Genomic DNA, 19866 nt, shown 5'->3' with positions numbered 1-19866 from the left:
TAATAATGAAAACAGAAAGCTTTCTATAAACACAGCAACACTTTTGCCATGTGTAGTCTGCACTGCCTCCTTTGCACCGAGCTGGGGAAGAGGCTGTGGTGCCTGAACCAGCCCTGCCATTTTGACTACTTCAAGTTGGTTTAAAGTTGATATTTGTTGAAATTATTTCAGCATGTGTGTCTGGCTTCCTGTCTCAGTCGCGGGCATAGATGGAACGTTCAGAGTGAGGAAGGATGTGTGAGCCAAACGGGGGAGACAGAACACACAGGAAGTCTGTGCCAAACCAGCATCGCATTTTCTTTAACATGTCGTACAGTTGCCTCGAAGTAAAAGAACTGTTTCTAAAAATAAAACCAAATATTATAAAAGCTTCACAATGAAATGATTTGGAATAAATGATGGGCTTAAATGTGCAAATAAAAGTTTAAAATAAATATCCACCCATGCATGTGTGTGTGTGAGTATGTGTGTGTTCACGCCCGTGTGTGTGGGCTGGCATGATCTGCCCCTCCCCCTGCCCCACGCCCCCCACCCCCACTCTCCCCTCTCCTTTGTGGCCCCTCCTTGCCATGACTGATAACCCTGAAAGCAAAACACTGAAACCATGATGTTCAGCTTATGAAAAGGCTTTTATTGAGCTCAAAATAATTAAATTTGCCTTTAAAAGCATCTAACTTGATTGAGTGAGCAAATGTAAAAACGAATTTTTAAAATTCATGGAGTTAGACTTCTGCCTGCTCTTTACAGGTGTGGGCAAATGCAGGGGAAGTCGCAAAGGATGGACTCAGGGCCCAGCTCTGTGATCATTTGATCTGGATTCAAATCCACCCCTTGTCCCTCTCCAGCTAGTTAACCCTTGGGGCCTCAGTCCCAAGAGGAGTTACTTGTGCAGAGCACTGAAGCAAAAGCCATCAGTATCCCCATCATACCTCCTTGGCCTTTTCCATTTCTTTAATGTGGGTCCAGTTGCCCACCATGCTGCAGGCCAGACAGGCTGGGGGATTGACACAGATGGGAGCAGCCTCCTTCAGTGATGGGAGTGGAGGGTAAGCACCCCAGCTCCCTCAACCTCGGTGGGGAGCCCTGAGAAGATGTTCCCCATGCTCCCAGCATTCCTAGCGCTCCCTGTGGCACTGAACCCCAGGTGCCCCCAGGGGGCTTGCTCGATGGCAAAGCCTTCAATTAGCCCATCCTTCCCCTGTCCCAGGTCCCCACCACCCTCCCTGGGTTTCCCAGCATCACCTCCCAAATAACTACTTGCACTCAACTCTGTGCCTCAGAGTGTGCTTCTGGGGCACCCAGCCTCAGACTACAAACTCTAAAGTGGTGGTGGGCACAGCGAGAGATCAGAGCACCTTAGAGAGAAGAGCTCCCTGTGAGGAAGGCATGGAGGGGCTCCTGTGTGTCCGCTCAGTCACCAAGTCTTGTTTTTAACCCAACATAGCCAAAGTATCATTTCAATCAATCAATATAAAAATTGTTAATGAGAACAAAAATTTTAAACATTGGACTCTTTTCTACTAACTTAGGTTTCTGTGTCTCCAAGGACTTAGGACAGGGCTCTGCTCATGTGGACCCTGTGAGGAACTGAATATTTGGGTCCCCCCGCCAGCAAATTCAGTGTTGAAACCCTACCCCACAATGAGACAGTGTTAGGAGGTGGGGCCTTTGGGAGGTGATTAGGATTAAATGAGGTCATGAGGGTGGATCCCCCATGATGGGATTAGTGCCCTTATAAGAGTCATGAGACAGCTCGCTCCCCCTCACCCCCACCATCTGAGGACACAGAGAAGACGGGTATCTAAGAACCAGGAGGTAGATCTCACCAGACACCAAATCTTCCAATGACCTTGGACTTCCAGCCTCCAGAACTGAGAGATACATATTTGTTGTTTAAACCACTTGGCCTATGGTATTTTGTTATGGCAGCTAAGCTGACTGAGACAGGCACACTCAGTCAAAGAAACTTTAGAAAAAAGAATAAGATATCAACCTTTTTCCTGCTAGATCTGATAAGTCACACTACGCAGCACTAAGCTGTCCAGCATAGAAAGCGTTGCTCCTTATCCTGTGTCAGGATGACAACGTACCTGTTCATAACAATGGAAATAATTGCTGAGAGCTTGGCTTCTAGAGCTTGATAGCCTGAGTTTCATCTCCATCAGTTTCACCCACTGGCCACGCGATCTTGCCCAGGTTACTTAATAATCTTTCTGTACCTCAGTTTTCTTATCAGATTTAATATTAAAATGCAGATTTAATATTACTTGTTGGATTGCTGGAAGAATTGAATAAAATAATGTAAAGCACTGGAAATAGGGTCCATAGGAAGCTCTAAATAAGTCAGTTGCTATCCAGTTGATAAGTCTTTTAAGAAACATCTTCGGGTCAAATTTTAGAGTACGTTACCCATTTAAAACTAAAAGAAGTTACGAATTAACTCATAAAAGTATTCTGCTGGTGCCCCATCTTCTACCCCATACTTGACAATACCCTGGCCACAACTCACCTTGGGCCACGATCCCCAAAAGACCAGGAATCCTGGCCCTCGCGATCTGTCTCTCTGCCTTTCCCCATTTTGTCTTCTAGGTGTAGAAGTCTTAGCACCTCAGGCCTACAGATGCTTCAAGAGCTTTTGAAAATGAACTCCAAAATATGGGGGGGAAAACCTTGCAAAATCAGAATCAATAAATGTTTAATTAAACATCTAGAAGACATGACATTATGTCAAGTTCATTAGCTGTTCCATTTAGTCGTCAAAAATTTTTCGTTATACTTCATTATATTTGAAACAAATTTATAGGTAAGACCTCTTCGTTGTGCAAGAATTCCCAAGAATACTGGACCCTCGGTGGAGGAATTGTGGCCAATTGTAATTAAATGAATTTCTTGTAGGCAAAGAATTTTGGAAGCAGCATTATCAAAAAATCTTTTGATTATAAAAATAAAAGTTAGTTGTGAATTCATTTCAATCTATTTTGGGGGATGTGGGGAAGGACTTCTAAAAAGAGTTAGTGGGGGAAGGAAGGGTGTGAAAGTAGCCTGATGCTGGCCACAGGTCCCTCCCCTGGACTCCACACAGCCTCCTTGTGGCCACAGCCCCTCTCCCCCGTCAACCTCCTGCCAACGCTCTCTGGCACCCCTGGCGGCCTCTCCCAATCCCCAGCCCACCTTGCATGAAAATCTTCCAGGAACTCTTCCTTTGCCCCGAGGGAAGATCACAAGTTTCAATCACGGCCTTCAATGCCCTGGCCCCTGGCCAACTCCCTGACTCATGTGACCCCTGCCCAGCTCCCCTTTACCAGCCAGCACTGCTGGGAGTTGGGGGAGGGGACCCAGGACTTGGCCTGAGTCACCCGTCAATCCCTCGATAGGGTAGTGTGGCCTTTTCTGCAGCCGACATGGGAAGTAGAGCCAGGAACTAGGAGGGGGTCGGGGCTTTCTCCCCGCAGCGCCCTCACCACCCCCCACCGCCCCCCCCCCCCCCACTGGCTTCAGCACTTCGCCTGGGATAAAGGAGGCACAAGGAATGAGTTGGTACAAGACCAGATGAGTAAATGGGACTGCTTGTCACTCGGAGAGGGACAGGTGGGTCATACCATGAAGATACGATAGCTCCTGTTTATTGAGCACATGCTACGTGCACGGTGCTCTGCTGGGACCTTCCGGAGCAAGATCTCGGATTAGCTTTGCCACAAGCCCAGGGTGGAGCTGCTGTGATCCCCTTTTACAAAAGGAGAAATGGAGGCTCAGAAAGAGTAGTGACTGGCTCCAGGCGCAGAGGTACGAGATCGGGGCCCGGGGATCAGAACCCCAGGTCTATCTGACGTGATGACCCAAGGAGGCTCACTGAGCTCTGCCTTGAAGGTCAGTGAATGGAGCCCAGGCAGATGCCTTTGGGGGCTGCACTGAGAACCCGCTGCAGCCCCTGGTTGGGTCTTTGCCCTTCGCCGTCCGCTGGTAGCTCTTGTGATCTCGTGCAGTCCCTGTCTCTGGCCACCTCTGGCTCTCTGCCCTTTGCCCCTGGCCAAAGACACATTATTGTCCCCGTTTGGTGCCTTCAGACCTTTCCACTCCCTCCCCCCGAGGCGAATTCACAGAGGAACCCTGATCGTAACATCCAGGCTGCCGGGTAGAAAGGAGACTGGGTTTTGCCAACACAACGTGCAGTAAAAGTATCTCTCTTTTAAAAGAGAGAGAGAGAGAGATTTAAAGACTAGAGATCAGTAACGTGTAATTATCATCTGGTTTGGGCGGAGAGTTCTAATAGTTTCCAGAAAAACACAAGCCATGAAAAAGGAGTGTGCTTTCCAAGACAAAAAGGGATCTGGGCCCCAGCAGGCAGTAATGCCATCTTGGAACTCCTGTGGGCTTTGAGGTCCTTCCCAGGCAGAGTCGGGGGTCACCAGAGTCCCTGTCTCCCTTCCTCTCCCCTTTTGTCTTGCATGCTAGACGGGAGTCTCTGAGAGTGTGGGAACTGCCTTTGAACTCAGCCTCGGACCTTCTCAATACATAAGCTCGGGAGAACAGATATACTTCAAGGCATAGAGGAGGTTTCCTCGTTCCTTTCTTGGGGGGAAAACAGAGCCTTGCAACGGCAGGGACAGCTAAGTATCCTCTGATATCCGTTGTCAGCTATTTGGAAGTTAATCGATCCCTTAATTTTAGCTAGGTGCCTGGTGGCCCAGAATAAAGATCTTTCCTAGCCTCCCTTGCTGGGCCATGGGACTGATGGATGTCAGGGGAATGTCTGTGCAACTTGTGAGTATTCTTAAAGGAGAGGTACCTACTCTTCTTCCCTTGCCTCCCTCCTGCTCTAAGTAATGCAGTTGTGATGGCTGGAGCTTGAGCAGCCATCTTAGAACATAAGGCCGCAAATGGCAGAGCAACAAGATAGAAGGGGCCTGGGTCTCGGCGCTATGGTGTGCCACACCACACCCGGACTGCCTACCAGACTGTTGTAGGAGAGAGACACAAGTTTCTGTATCGTTTAAGCCACTGATATTGCAGTTAAAGACAAACCTCATGGTCAAAATTACCTGGAAAATCTCTTAAATTGAGAAGAGGAAATGCAAGCTAATTAAAACTTTAAAAGTGAGAGCCCCACTCAGTGTGGTGAGATGCTCACAGCAGGTACATGGCTTCCATGAATTCCAAATTGCCACAAAATGCTATGGAAGATGGAGCCCACCCACATTAAATTGTTTTTTCTTTCTCTTTCTCTCTTGCTTTCCCCCCCCCCATGTCTAAAAGTTATATTATGGAGTTATGGAGATCCATCACATCACATTTTCTAAATGATGCAAATTTTGTGAACACCAACTAAAGGTCAGATAAACATGCTTTTTCTTATCTATTATCTTTGTTTTATAATTAAAGAAACCAAGGCTCAGGGAGGTAGTGACACACAGCAAGGGAGGGGGTGATGGGGACACAGGGGCACCGGAAAGGGCCATCCAAACATGTCCAGACAGACACGGGCCGGAAGCAAAGTCGACCCTCAAATCAAGCTTGAGTTCCTCAGCCGGACCTGCAAGCCCACCAGGCACCCTAGTCAAGGCCTAGGTCGGGGTGTCCATACTAAGGAGTCAGCAGCACGCAGGGAAGGAGCCAAGGAGCCTGTGTAGGAGAGGCATGGGGAATGGGGAGAAGCTGGGGTACATCCAGATGGAATTGGGGTTTTTCTAGGGTGGGGGACGGGTGAGAGGCCCCCCTAAATCAGAGGGACCGGACGAGGGAAGCCGGGACGCAGGCTGGTGAGCGGGCGCCATCTAGTGGCTAGTTCAGGCACGGCGCCTCCCAGCCTCCCGCAGGGGCTCAGCAAGAGCCCGGAGGGTACCCCACAATCTCCCTCAACACCCCCAATTACTTCGCATTTAACATTAAGTTTACATAGAGATACACGTTTCTTTGGTTTTACAAGAAAAAAGGAACAAAAGCATCATCGTGGCTTCCTGTTTTTATTGAGCTGTCCAACACTCCCCCTTTGGTTGGAATGAAATCACCTGGGACTCTCGGCCCTGCCTCCCGAGATTGGGGTTTAAGTGGTCTGCGTGTGGACTGGGCATCAGGATTTTTCCTGCTTGCTCTGCAAGGACAGCTTTGAGTCAAGTCTCCAGGGCCCTTTCCATGGCTATACTTGCTCCTGAGCTCCTCCCTTTGCAGAAACGCTAGGGATGGGGTCCCCCTGGGAGCCTGGGCCTGGCACCCCCTCCCCAGCTTCTGCAGCTGGGATCCCAGGCCCAGGGGCTTCCAGGGTTGAGTTCTTGACACTCTGGGCTGCCTCACACAAAGCCGTTCACCTCTGTAGACCTCAGTTTACCGTTCTATTATCTGGACCAGAACAGTGGCTCTGAACTGCTTGGGGCAGGGGGGGTGTCAACGGCCCCTTTGAGAATTTACAAAAGCGATGCATCCTTCTTCCAGAAACAGGTAAGTGGGTGTCCAGCTGTGTTCATGACTGTAGAAGGCATGAATTAACCCTTTTAGCCCTCACTACCACCTCCTGAGGTTGCTACTTGTATTAGCCCATTTCATAGATGAGAAAACTGAGGCATAAATAGGTTAAATAACTTGCTCAAGGCGCCACAGACAGTAAATGGTGGGGCTGAGTTAGAACCCAAGCATCTCTGTGGCCTTGGACAAGTGGCCTTACTGACCTAAGCTTCAGTTTCCTAAGAAAAGAGGCCAGTACTAGCCCCTACCCTGTAGATGATTCAGGGGCACACGAGATTGGAAAGCACATAGTAACTACTCATTAAAGAGGATTGTTGTTTTGATATGCACAAACGCAGGCACCCACCCAGGTGTCTTGGCCTGAGTGTGGGGCTCAGGGTGGGCAGCGGTGGGAAGTCCCCTGGCCCCAGAGGAAGCGCTGGTCTTGCCCAGCTCAGCTGTTCCCTGCTAGCATCTAGCTGGAGGCCTAACTGTGTCTCGCTTATCAACTTCGTTTTCGATTTTGTTTCCTTCAAAAGCCACACACAGAAGTTTCATTTTCTTTTTCTCCGGAATCTGATCAGCTTGGTCTGACTAGGCATCTGTTTCCGGGGGGTGTGAACAGCTGACAGCTGGCTGGGTGAAGCTGGAATAGCTCCACAGCTGCCAAAGCACCGCCAGGACCACAAAAGCACACCCAGCCTCGACCGGGCCCACCTTCTCCAGGCCACGGGGTCGGAGAGCCTGCCACTGCCCTCAAGTCACCTGGGCTCGCAGTCAGCTCGCTGCCAGCATGGCTGAGGCCCCTGCCAGCCCAGGAGACGCAGGTACGTTCTTACTTCTAAGGAACAGTGGGAGTGCCCGGGTGGGACTTGCACCTTTTCTCTGGTTCCTTTTCTTGGTCCAGATTAGAGTCACGAGAGGACAGTATCTGAAAGCACAACAGTAGTAAGAAAGAGGGACAGAGGGCACTGCATCAGGTTCAGAGCCTTGCTCTGCCCAGGCCTCTCGCAACATGCCTCGCGTGCATTTTGCAATGACCCGCAGGCCCGATGAGGTTTCCATCTTACGTGTGAGATCACTGAGGCTTGCAGGTGAAATGACTCAGGGGACCACGGCAGAGCCTGGGGCCTTAACACCCGTCTTCGCACTCGTTTTGAGGAAGGACAGAAGTTGTCTGCTAAGAGGGGCAAGTGCATGTATGTGGTTTTCCTCCTGCTGCATTCCTTCCTCGGATAGCACTCTATTCCTGCAAGCACATGACGCAAGTTAACTGTTATTGAGCGGCGCATTTTCCTAGGGTCCCCACTGAAAGCGCGAGGGCTGTGGGCTGGGACGCTTTTTGTTTGCCTTTTTTTTTTTTCTTTTTTTGCGGAACATGGGCCTCTCACCGCTGTGGCCTCTCCCGTTGCGGAGCACAGGCTCCGGACACGCAGGCTCAGCGGCCATGGCTCACGGGCCCAGCCGCTCCGCGGCATGTGGGATCTTCCCGGACCGGGGCACGAATCCGCGTCCCCTGCATCGGCAGGCGGACTTTCAACCACTGCGCCACCAGGGAAGCCCTGTTTGTCTTTGTTTTGTGATTGTTAGCTACTTAATCCTCACCACAATCCCTGAAGTAGCGGCTATTGCACCATTTCACAGATAGAGAAACTGAGGTCCAGAGAGGTCACATAGCTAGTAGGTGGCAGAGCTGTGCTGGGGAGGGGTGCCGACTGGGTGTGACCCAGGACCCCAGGCTGGTTCCCAAGCTCCTGTTGCACATCCCCAACGAGACATGTCAGGGGCACTCGGTAACTGAATTTAACTTGCTCCCCGGCAGATTTTCCTTTTAACTGACGTGTCACTTACACCTCATCCATTTCACAACTTCCAGTTCACCAGCCTGAAGACTCAGCAGGTGACGTCAGCCCCGCCATGGACCCCATTTTCCCTTTGAGGTCAGGGCACTGGAGGGGGAGGAGGAGGCTCCCCCAGGGGCAGGTTTTTTAAGAATCAAAACTCTTTTTAAAACTAGGCAAAGCCACAGTGGGTTGGCCGGGTATCCCAGTTGAGGGGTAGTTTGGTGGGTGAAGGGGTGGGTGACCCCACGTGTTCTAATTGCGCATCACCTGCGCCCAGAAGGACGCAAACATTCCAACCACAAGGGCAAGGCCACGGTGCCCAGTGCAGAGTTGGCAAATGGGTTGTCCCTTCCCCCGCTAGTGCCGCCCACTAGGAATCCAGGAAAAACCCAGAAGGTAAAGGATTGGGTTGCTGCCCTGGAAGGGGACCTAGGTCTTCCCAAGAAGGGACCTGCTTTGCATTTTCCTCAGGGTTCTCGGGGCAGACATTTCCTCTCCCCAGCCCCTGGCGCTGCAGGCCCCGTGTCTGACCAGTTCTCTCACTCCCCACAGGGCAGCTGGCTTGGGTTTATGGGAGCCTGTCTGGGAGGAGTAGGGGCCATTTGGAAAGTTCCTCGTTGAGCCTCGAGGCATCCTGCTTAGGACCATTAACTCGGGGTGGGGGGGAAACAGAGGCCCCAGAGGAGCTACTCATCCCTTGCCCAGGTCATCTGGGCAAACACCTACCCAGTAGTGTACACCCACTTTTTCACTCAGTCACTCCTTCATTCAAATGCTATTTCCTGAGACCCTACTGTGTGCCCGGCCCCATGCTAGACACTGAACCACTACACTGAACCTGGCAATCACAGCAGGGGACCCTTGGGGACACTCTGCAGGGGACCCACACACACCCAGCACCCCACCCACTCGCATCCAGGACAGCCTCCCAACGATGGAGTCTGAGCAAGACCTGAGGTGGAGTACCCGTTGGACAGGTGGAGGGAGGGAACATTGCTCCTAACAGAGGGAAGAGCATGTGCAAAGGCCCAGGGGTGAGTGTGTCCGAAGGGAATGCAGACAGGTTGGCCCTTGAAGGGAAGCTGAGGGCAGGTGAAGACGAGGCTGGCAGAACCAGGAGTTGGTGGCGTTGCTGTTATCCGGGAGATGGTGGTGACAAGGAGTAGAAGGTAGAGGCAACGAAAGGAGAAGAGAGCATTTGAGGCAGCCAGGGACAGTGTTGCTAGGACTCTGGGATTGGGCATCAGGGTGAAAGATCCATTTCTGAGCGGCTGTTGGGTTCCTGGTGGGGATGAATAGTGACATCGCCCGAGTGGATTGTGAGCCCAAGAGGACGGGCAGATTCTACCGGGAGGAGAAGGATGGGGGATGGAGGACACCGGGCTGGGCCTCACTCCCCACCCTCCCCCCTTCCTGTGCTCTGCCCCACCCTCCAGCATCCTGCCACCTCCACTCCCCTCTCTCTGAGGACGTCTGAGAGCTGAGCGTTCCCACCTGCCCTCCAGCACTCACTCAGGTGGGGGACGCTCGGAAGGCCTGGCACCACCTCTGGCCACCAGGCTGTCCAGCCAAGGTCATTTCTGAGCAGCCCATGTGCCCCTCCCTGTACAGAGATGCTGGTGGATGTCTGCTCAGACCTCTGTGCCTGCCTCTGCCCTGGATCCCTCTCCTGGAGGGCCGCCAGCCCAGGCTGGGTAGTTGGGGGGACTCAGTTCTGTCTCTGCCCCTGTCTCCCTCCCCAAGACCTTGAGCAGAGGATTTTGGAGGTGCTGAGGGACTCTGGCTCCCCTGTGAAGACTGCCCAGCTGGTAATGAAATGCCAAGTGCCCAGGAAGAAACTCAACCAGGTCCTCTACAAGATGCAGAAGGAGTCAAAGGCAGTCCTGCTCGTAGGCCCCGCAACGTGGTGCTTGACCAATGGTGGGACCGAAGAAGTCGTTCCTGCAGAGCTGGGTAACCTGCCACCCCGGGACAGGGGCAGTTGGAGGGGGCGGGTGTTGGACCCAGCACGAGCTGTCCTGGCAACGGCCTAGCCCAGATTTGGGCCTGGGTTCAAATACAGGCTCTGCCCTCAGGGACACATGATGTACCCTCACTGCATCTTGATTTCTTTTTCTGGCCAGTGGAGGTAACAGTAGGGCTGCTTTGTAGGGTTGCGAGAGGATGTGATGCAAAGGGCTGAGCCTAGTGCCAGTATGTAGTAGGTGCTTAGCAAAACATTAATAATGATGATGATGGAAGTGACGATATGATAATGATAGAAGAGCCGCAGCATCGCACGAGATCCACTTTTCTAGTTCTGGTGCGGTGCCCGGGGGTCCTCTAGCCCGCACACAACCCCAGAGGGAGTAGATGGTCTTCTCCCCAACCCCAAGCCACACAGCTGGAAGGGAGCGGGGCGGGCTTTGAAGCTAAGTTCCTTCTGAGTTTGGAGCGTCCATGCGCTAGGGGCTTCTACAGAGCAGCCCACCTCTGTCTGGTAGGGTCCCCATCCCCTCTCCCGCTCGGCTGACCCCTGACCGTCTTTCTTCCCAGCAGAGAGGCCCCAGAAAGATGCAGTTGCAATTCCCCGGAAGCCTGGTTCTGAGCTCAGTCAGCGGCGTAAGCATCTTGTTTCCTTTCAGCTCTTGTTTCCTCTGACCCCAAACTCTCCTTGGCCACTCGAGAAGTTACAAGTGTTCAGGGGCCACGGCCCACCCACTCACAGGTCCCCACAAAGCGTTCGGAGGCAAGACTGTGTCTTTCGGTGAAAGAAGCTAAACGGCTGAGAAACCATTTGATGGTACTGTGCACCTAGCACGTGCCAGGCACTGTTCAGAGCCCTTGACGAATATCCCCAACCCCCAGAACAACCTCTATGGTCCATTATAATTATGCCCATTTTACAGATGAGGAAAATGGGCACAGAGGCTGTGTCTGTCCCAGGTCACACAGCTGGTAAGCGGGGGAGCGGATTCGGCCTCCGGGGTCCTCCTTAACTACTTGCTGTCCTGCCTCCCAGAGGAAGAGATCTTCCGGTTTCTGGAAGCCCATGGGCCCCATAGAGCCCTGATCATTGCCCAGGCCCTGGGAATGAAGACAGCAAAGGAAGTCAACCCAGACTTGTACGCGATGAGGAACAAGCACCTCCTGGACTTAGACCAGAAATCAAACACTTGGGCTATTTATCGACCAGGTAGGCCCTTTACCTGCTGCCCACACCTGGACGGGGCAGAGGGCAGAGCTGTGAAGAGAAAGCATAATACCCAACACCTGGTCCTTGCTGGGCTCCCGCTAAGCTCTTTGCCTGCCCCACCTTGTCAGAAGCTGGCTGTGCTCTTGCTGACCCGTCCCTTGAAGAGGGCTCCAGGAGGGAGGGGCATGCTGGCAGGAGTAACCAGGGAGGGCTTCCTAGAGGTGTGGCCCACCCCTGACTGTATCAGTCCTGGGGCGCAGGTCCCAGCCTGAGTTTGCTAACAGTCTTCTGTAAGCACTTTGCCCAGCTTGGAGTTTTAAGGCTGCTGAAGGAATAGGTTAGGCTGAGCTCAGATACCCACAGGGTGGAGTCCCAGAACCGACTTACCCATTACATGCAGCAGGTACCGGGCCTAGAGCCCACGGTGCTTTTAGGGGGGTCACAAAAATGCTCTAGTTTCTCTTAAAATCAGAAGAAAAAATGAGTATTATAGTAAGGATGAATAGCTAATGACTCTAGCCAAGATTATACTTGTCTATATCCCAACGCAGTCATAAAATGTAATTTTTAATATTTTTTATGGATGTAGGGGCTCACAAAGGCCCAGGAGCCAAGGGCTCCCGAAGGCGGGAATGTGGTCCCGTGTGTGGAGCCCACGTGGGGCTGACACCCCTGCTTATGGTACCCAAGGAGGATCTCAGCATCCTAGGCCGGATGTTAGACACTGGTGACAAATCCACGTTCTTAAAAATGCCTCATGAGTCAAGCAAAGCTTATCCCATGGCCAGAAACAGCCTGTGGACAGCCACCTTGCATCCTTCCCTAAAGGAAGAGAGGACCCTGGAAGCAATGGTTAGGGCTGTGGGTTCCTCGCACTGAGAGGTACAGAGGGTGGGCGAGCATCAAGGCACCTGCCATCCTCCCAGGGTGGCAGAGGACACAGGGGTCGGGTGGCCTGCGGGACAAAGTCCGAGCAAGGCTCGTCTGTGATACCTGCAGTGTTTGGTAAACACTCCACTTCCTGGGGCCCACCTTGGACCTACTGACTCAGAACCCCGGGGTGGGCCCCTGGGAATCTGTGTTTTAACCAGCTCCCCAGGAGATTTTGATGCTGCCGACTAGTATTTGGAAGTTCTGACTCCTAGAGAGATACAGAGGGATTGAGTGGAATGTTACTTTGCAGAAGGTTCTACAAACCAGTCCACTCCAGTTATTTACCAGCAAAATCCAATCAACATGATCAGTCAGAATGGACTGAACAGCCACATTTCCATTGAGAACTCCGAAGCCATCCAGATTGGACACAGGAATGTCATAGTGAGAAAAATGGCCTCTGGGGAAAATGGTGAGTCCTCTGAAATGTCCAGGAGAAGGGACCTGTCGGGGCATCTGCTCCATCTGGGTGGGGGCAGGGAGCGGGGGGCATTCAACCTTCCAGGGAGAAAGGGCAGCTTTCAGATCTCCAAGGTCCTTTCTGGCTTTCTCAGGAATAAGGATGTCCCTCCTTGTGCCTGGATCAAACCTCTCCTGCTTCCCCTTCCTGCCAACATCTTTTGCCTCATTTTCATCGGGACCCAATATTTTCCCACAAGAAACAACTCAGTTCACTCTTCCTCTCTAGGATGTCACAAGGGGTCGTTGGAGCATTCTGTGTGTCCCGAGACACTCTTTTTTCCCATGTGTTAACATCTCAGAAACTGGGATGCATCGTATGGGTGCACCCGAGCTTTGGTGAAATACAGTAAGCAAATGGGTGCCTGCTCCATGGCGGGCACTGTGGGCAGAAGGGACAGGGTCACCCATCAGTCCAGCCATGGGACGTGAGCGAGAGCGCTGGCCCCAAAGCTGGAACGCTCCCTGTGACCTCGAGAGAGCCCTTCCCTGCTCCAGGCCCCAGTTTCCCCAACTGTGAAATGAGGAACTTCATTCTAGAGTCTAGATCAACCTTTCCCCAGCTTTGGTCCTCTGAGCTCCACCTCCCTAATTTTGGCCACGCCCATGGCTGATTCTTTACACCATGTTGTTAAATGGTTTACTTTTTATTCTACTCAAATTAATTTTAAAGTAAACTTTTACAGCATTTCCTTGAAAACTACGAAGGTTACCATAAAAATAAATGCTGACAAAATAAAACAATGTCAGAAGCTCTGAGGGCTCCATGTCAACAGCAAGTTAACCCCAAAGGAGACTTTCTCCTGATGGGCAGAGGACTGAGAACAGCTAGGAAGCAGAGGATGTGCTCATTGTCTGGGTTTTCAGTGCCCCAGTGACACCCCAGGCACCAGTGGTAAAAACCCTGGAACCCCACGCTACCTGTTCTGCCGGCCCACCTGCTCTCCAATCCAGACCCTGAAGTAATCACTCCCAGTCTGATGGTGTCCAGAAATAATCCCGAAGCCTGTCTCCTCTGTCCAGCCAGGACTTAGTGTGGGGGGGGGTGGGGGGGGGGGCGGGTAGGGGGTAGGGGGAGGTCAGAGGGAGGTCAGGGGTCACGTTTCTGTGTCCCCTGCCAGGCTCCTCGGCTCCCCTCTACCTCCCTCCACTGGCACCCACTGATCCCTCAACTCAGGGTCCCCTGGCTGGATCCTGGGGGCCCCAGGACATCCGGGTGGAGAAGTCTGTGCTCAGACATGTACAGATGGGACACGGCAACGAGATGAGTCTTCACGGCAACCCAGCCAAGGGCCCTGCCCACAGCGCCTGTGGCAGCCCCCCAGGTAACTGGAGAACAGGCTGCCACCCCACCCCCAGCCCACTGCATTCGGCTCCTGGCTACATGGAACTTGAGCCAGTCCTTGTGGGGAGAGAAGCATGATGGGAAATTCTTTCCCTCCCACCAGGAGGCTGTAGAGCGGGGGGCTCTTTTAGAGTCAGCACCTGGGTTCCCATTCCCTACTACCCCCCTCAGGAAACCTCAGTTTCCTCATCTGTACAATGGGCAGGGATCATTTCCTGGGCCAGCTGAAGCGGGAACAGAGGAGATGGCTGGACTGGAGCTGGACGTGCATTTAAGGAGCCACCTAGGCGCTGTCACCAGTGACCAGAGCTCCCAGGCCGCGTCCTCCCTGGCACTGGTCATCGAGAGACAGGCTGGGGTGTGGGAGCAGAGCAGAGAGGCCTGAGAGAGAGAAGGAGAACCAGGGACGCCAGGGGATGGGTTTCCAGAGGAGGCGAGGCCGGTGAGATCAAGGGAGGGCTGTAGGGTCCAGCAACAAGGGGTCAGTGGTGACCTGAGGGGACAGAAGGGGCACGGGGAGTGGAAGGAGGGGAAACAGAGCACGGGCAGCTCTTTCCTGACGTTTGGCCGGGAGAGGCAGGAGCGAGACAGCTGCGGCTGGGCGCCGGACTGGGGGGCCACAGGGAGATTCTAACCAAAGATGGAGAGGGTGTTCCAGAGCTGCCAGGAAGCAGGCAGCAGAGAGACGGGAAGCAGGAGGCAGCGTGGGGAGGGGTTGAGTCCCAGGGGAGGCCCAGAGGACCAGTTCAGCTGGGCTGGGCTGCAGGAGGAGGGGCACCCAAGCTGGCAGAGCCGGGGGCCGAGGGAGCCGGCAGCCCCAGCAGGTGAAAGGCATGTGCAGATACGCCGTGTGAGGCCATGCGTCCACCAGTGACAGAGCATGGCATGGGCCGCTGAGGGGAGGTTCCAGGAGGACAGCCGTGGAGGACCTGAGAACCAGGCTGGGGGTCAGGCCCACCGTCCAGCTGCTCTCACCGTCCACCTCCCCACCCGCCCACCCCCCTGGCATCTCTCTCTTTGGCTGACCTGCAGTCTCTGTCCTGGGTACAGGCCCGGAAGCTTCCATCAAAATTCAAATCCCCGAACCAGGACCTCACTCCGAAGGGGGCGTGGCCCAGAGAGTCCACATCCGCTCGTGCTTCCTGGAGGACACCACCATAGGCAACAACAACAAGATGATCGTCAGCCTAGGGGCGGCTGATCCCAGAGGAGTCGCAAGGGCTGGCGAGCCAGGAGGGAGCACAGGTGAGCCTGGGACGCCCCGTGTGTCCTCTTTCCCTCTCTCATTCATTCATTTATTCAACAGTCACGAGCCTCCCATTTCTGGAGTCTGGGAGACAGGAGAGGGTCGTAGCAGGAGCGGGGGCTCTAGGGTAGAACGTGTGGGGTCCACCTAACCCACCGCTCAGCTTGGAGCCTCTGTTTCCCCGTCTGTAAAATGAGGGTGATTAGTCTAGCCTGTGGCTCCCGAGTTGGAGTGAGGACTGGATACGCTCCCCTCACTCCTGGGACACCTGGACCGGACCAGTGACGTGACCTGTGGTGCCCAGTGCAACCAGTAAAAGCAAGGCTCCTTGTTCAAAACTTAGCAAGAATTTCAAGACAAAGACAGCAGAGCAGTAAACTGAGAACAGGCCCCTCTGAACGGGCCTGTGTGACTGCCCAGGCCACATGCCCGTGAAGCTGGGCCTCCCTGGAAACTTCTGGAACATGATCCCTCCTCGATTCTTAGTCACCCACTTCACTGATTCTTCCCCCCAGATAACGCTGTCGCCACCTTACGCTTCTTCCCCGTTTCGATTATTAGGAAGAAGTCGCTCATTCATTCATGCTCCCACTCAGGCCCCACTCCCGCCCTCAAACGCTCCCTCCCCCGGAGATACAGCTAAGAGCACAAACAGACAAATACTACCCACTCACAGGGGCCAGAGCCCAGTATAGGGACTAGAGACAGTCACAAACCAAGCCTTTTGAGGCTTTTAAGACCAACACTATAAAAAACTATAAAACCTGGGGCGGTGGCTGGGCAGCGCCGTGATGGAGAGGAGCTGCCTTAGCCAGGCCGCCAGAGAAGCTTCAGGAGGAGGTGACATCTAAGCCCAGGCCTGTGGGGAAGGAGAAGCCGGCCAAGCACAGATGTGGGAACAGCATCGCCAGTGGAGGGAACAGCGAGTGCCAAGGCCCCACGGTGGGAAGAAGGGTGACATCCAGAATCACACGCACACGAGCCCAGGGAGCGGAAGGGAGTAGATCCGGTGGGCAAGGCCAGGTCTCTCTGTGCCGGGAAGCCCAGAAGAAAGGTCCGGATCTTATCTGAAGTGACCTGGCGAGGCCTGGAGAGTTCAATCAGGGGCAACTTGATGTGGGGCACAATTTAAAAGTCTGGCTGAAGACAATCGAGGGAAAGCAAAGGGGGCTGAGGAAGCGGGAGCAATGGTCCAGGGGAGAAAGGACGGGGCCTCGGAGATGGGGACACAAGGTCACCCACCGGGGAAGCCTGTGTCCGGGGCAGCAGCCTCAGTCCCGGTGAAGCAAATCACCTTGGCTATTCGGTAATTCGAGGGGAGGCGGCTCACGTGTTCCTGGGGCCCCATCTCTTCCCTAGACCCTCCCTCCGGAGCTGCGCGATTCAGAAGCGAGGTCCCTCCCGGCAGCAGTCAGGCTGCCCCCGTCAACGCTGAGACACTCATCTCAGAAGAGCTAGCGACTATGACGCTCAAAACGCAGGGGTCCCAGAAGTGCGGAAGACACCTGCTGAGCGACAGAATCTCAGAGCCAGTGTCCCTGGAGGGTGGAACTCAGAGCAAGAAGCCTGTAGGCGGACTCCCACAGGAAGGGCCTGGGAGCCAGTGAGCTCTCTGCTGACGTCAGTGTCATTTTTGACCTTCTCGCCTCCTGACACGTGGCCAGCCTGCCTCCGCATTTGGGCTGGGCCCGGCGTGGGGCAAGGGCAGGGCTGCTGGTGGCAGGAGCAGCCTGCCAGGGGGTCACCTTCCCGGGCCCGCCGTCCATCAGGGCCACCCATTCTCTGCCCTTCACTCAGGACCTGACTTCCTCAAGGCCCATCTTGGCCACCTGACCACTTTACCACCTGACCTTTCTAGAACCTTCCTACCTTGGCCTTGAGGGCTAGGGATGGGTCATTCTCTAAAGTTGCCAGAAAAGGGATACCACCAGACAGGTAAGAACCTCAGAAGTCGGCTGTATCTCCCCAAGCACTGGCCAGCAAATTCACTGGGCACAGAGGCCCTGTCTTTTCACTCTTGAACCTCCAGTGTACGCTGGACCGGCCCCTCCACTAACCACCTCCTGAGTACCATGCCCTCGGGCTACAGAGAGAGGAAGACCAAGCCCTGCCCTTGGGGAGCAGTTCACAGCCAGCGGGAGAGGCGGCCTGGGACATGGGCAGTGAGTCCTGAGCAGGAACCATCACGGGGAATTAAAGGAGTGCAGAACACCAATGCAGACACTGTCCAGAGTGCCCGGGAGGCTCCCCGGGGAAGGAGAAAGCGCTAGGGCTCATTCTTCAACATCTGGCAGAGGGAGGAGGTTGGACGGGGAATGGTGTTCTAGGCAGGGGCTCGGCCTGGCCAAAGGCATGATGGTCAGAACAAGAGGACTTAGAGCAGCACAGCAGTTTGGGTGTTGCTAGATAAGCCCAATGCAAAGAAAATGCAAGTGGGAGTTTGGCTGGAGAGGAGTTTGGACTCGATGCTGAGCTCTGGACAAGCACGGCTCCACCTGCACACATATTCCAGGAGGAACTGGGCGAGTCCATGCAACAAGGAAGTTGGGTTCATCACAGGGAAAGAAGGCTTTTGTCCAATGAGCCGGAACTGCCCAGCCTACAGGGGGCAAAGTCATCTCGGCCACCACCGTGACCTGGGGCCCCCAAATCCCTCCTGCCTGGGATATCCAGTTCGCAGACATGCCACACGGTGTAAGGGGCTTGAAATCAGGTTTGACTCGTTGCTTCGGGCATTGTCTGCTCTCTGGGGTGAGCTGAAAACTAACCGCTTGCCTCAAAGTTTGCCCGAGGTCTGTGGCTAACCGGGCCCGTATCAGTGGGCCGTCAAAATGCATCTCAGGACTCAGCCTCAGCTCCCACCTGCAGCCCAAGCCAGAACACTCCATTTTCCTGCGAGATTTCCCCTCTCTGTATATTTAGTCATAAACTCGCTGACAAAGCATTGCTGGCTGTTAATAGGGGCCGGAGGTGAAGGTCAAAGCTGGTCTCTTCAGGAAGGAAATTAACTAGCTACCATTAAAAGCAAAGAATGATTAAGTCCATCCACCCGCCAATACTTTGCTCTCACTAGCTCATCCACCGCCCCCCGCTTTCTGCAATGATAGCTGTGCACACAGAACTTGCCATCCCTGGAGTTGAATGGGGTCGGGGGAGGAGGAATTTGCTACAAGAGTTGGAAGTGATTTTCCAAAGCACCATGACCTGCTCACAAATGCAATTCTATTTTCTTTTTCTTTGTAAAAAAATTTTTATTGGAGTAGAGTTGATTTACAATGTTGTGTTAGTTTCAGGTATACAGCAAAATGAATCCGTTTATATATATACATATATATCTCCACTCTTTTTTAGATTCTTTTCCCATATAGGCCATTAAAGAATATTGAGTAGAGTTCCCTGTGCTGTACAGTAGGTCCTTATTAGTTATGTATTTTATATATAGTAGTGTGTATATATCAATCCCAATCTCCCAGTTTATCCATTCCCCCCTCTTACCCCGTGGAAACCACAAGTTTGTTTTCTACACCTGTAACTCTATTTCTGTTTTGTAGATAAGTTAATTTATACCCTTTTTTTAGATTCCACATATAAGTAATATCATATGATATTTGTCTTTCTCTGTCTGACTTACTTCACTCTATGACAATCTCTAGATCCATCCATGTTGCTGTAAATGGCATTATTTCAGGTTCTTTTTAAATGGCTGAGTAATATTCCATTGTATATATGTCCCACGTCTTCTTTATCCATTCCTTTGTTGATGGACATTTAAGTTGTTTCCAAGTCCTGGCTATTGTAAATAGTGCTGCAATGAACATTGGGGTGCATGTATCTTTTTGAATTATGGTTTTCTCCAGGTATATACCCAGGAGCGGATTTGCTGATCATATGGTAGCTCTATTTTTAGTTTCTTAAGGAACCTCCATACTGTTCTCCATAGTGGCTGCACCAATTTACATTCCCACCAACAGTGCAAGAGGGTTCCCTTTTCTCCACACCCTGCAATTCTATTTTCCTATCCCAGCTTCTCTACTCCTCTCAGAGTAAGCTTAGACAGGACTCCTCACCTGTGGGGCTTTAGCAGACAGCCAAGATTAGAGGCTTAGAGCAAGAAAAATAGTCTAGGGAGAAATCCAGGAGCATCTGGGCTGCAAATGACAGAAACCTAAAAGGGGAATCTATTTACTCATGCAACTGGGAAATCAAGAGATAACTAGCTTCAGGAATGGCTGGATCCAGGGGCTCAAGCAGTATTTTCAGGCCTTTTCTCTCCATCTCTCTGAGAGACTCTTTGCAGATGGCTGCCAGCCACCCAAGACTTACAGCGTGTCAGCTTAGCAGCCCCAGCAGAAAGAGAATTCTTCAAGCCAAACACAACAGGTAGAATGTCCCAGGGAGGATTCTGATTGGTTGAGCATGGATCACATGC

At 52.9% G+C, this 19866-nt stretch overlaps 1 protein-coding gene across 1 annotated transcript; it reads left to right on the top strand.

The window, feature by feature from the left end:
- Positions 1-7228: 7228 nt before the first annotated feature.
- ZBP1 (Z-DNA binding protein 1) lies at positions 7229-17044 on the top strand. Its single transcript, XM_065893314.1, has 8 exons — positions 7229-7262; positions 10023-10232; positions 10818-10880; positions 11281-11454; positions 12638-12799; positions 13968-14171; positions 15224-15436; positions 16797-17044. The coding sequence occupies exons 1-8, from the start codon at positions 7229-7231 to the stop codon at positions 17042-17044; spliced, it is 1308 nt and encodes a 435-aa protein (XP_065749386.1).
- The last annotated feature ends 2822 nt before the right edge of the window (positions 17045-19866 follow it).

This window comes from Phocoena phocoena, chromosome 15 (assembly GCF_963924675.1).
Source record: "Phocoena phocoena chromosome 15, mPhoPho1.1, whole genome shotgun sequence".
NCBI lineage: Eukaryota > Metazoa > Chordata > Mammalia > Artiodactyla > Phocoenidae > Phocoena > Phocoena phocoena.
This window is presented reverse-complemented; position numbering and strand designations above follow the sequence as displayed.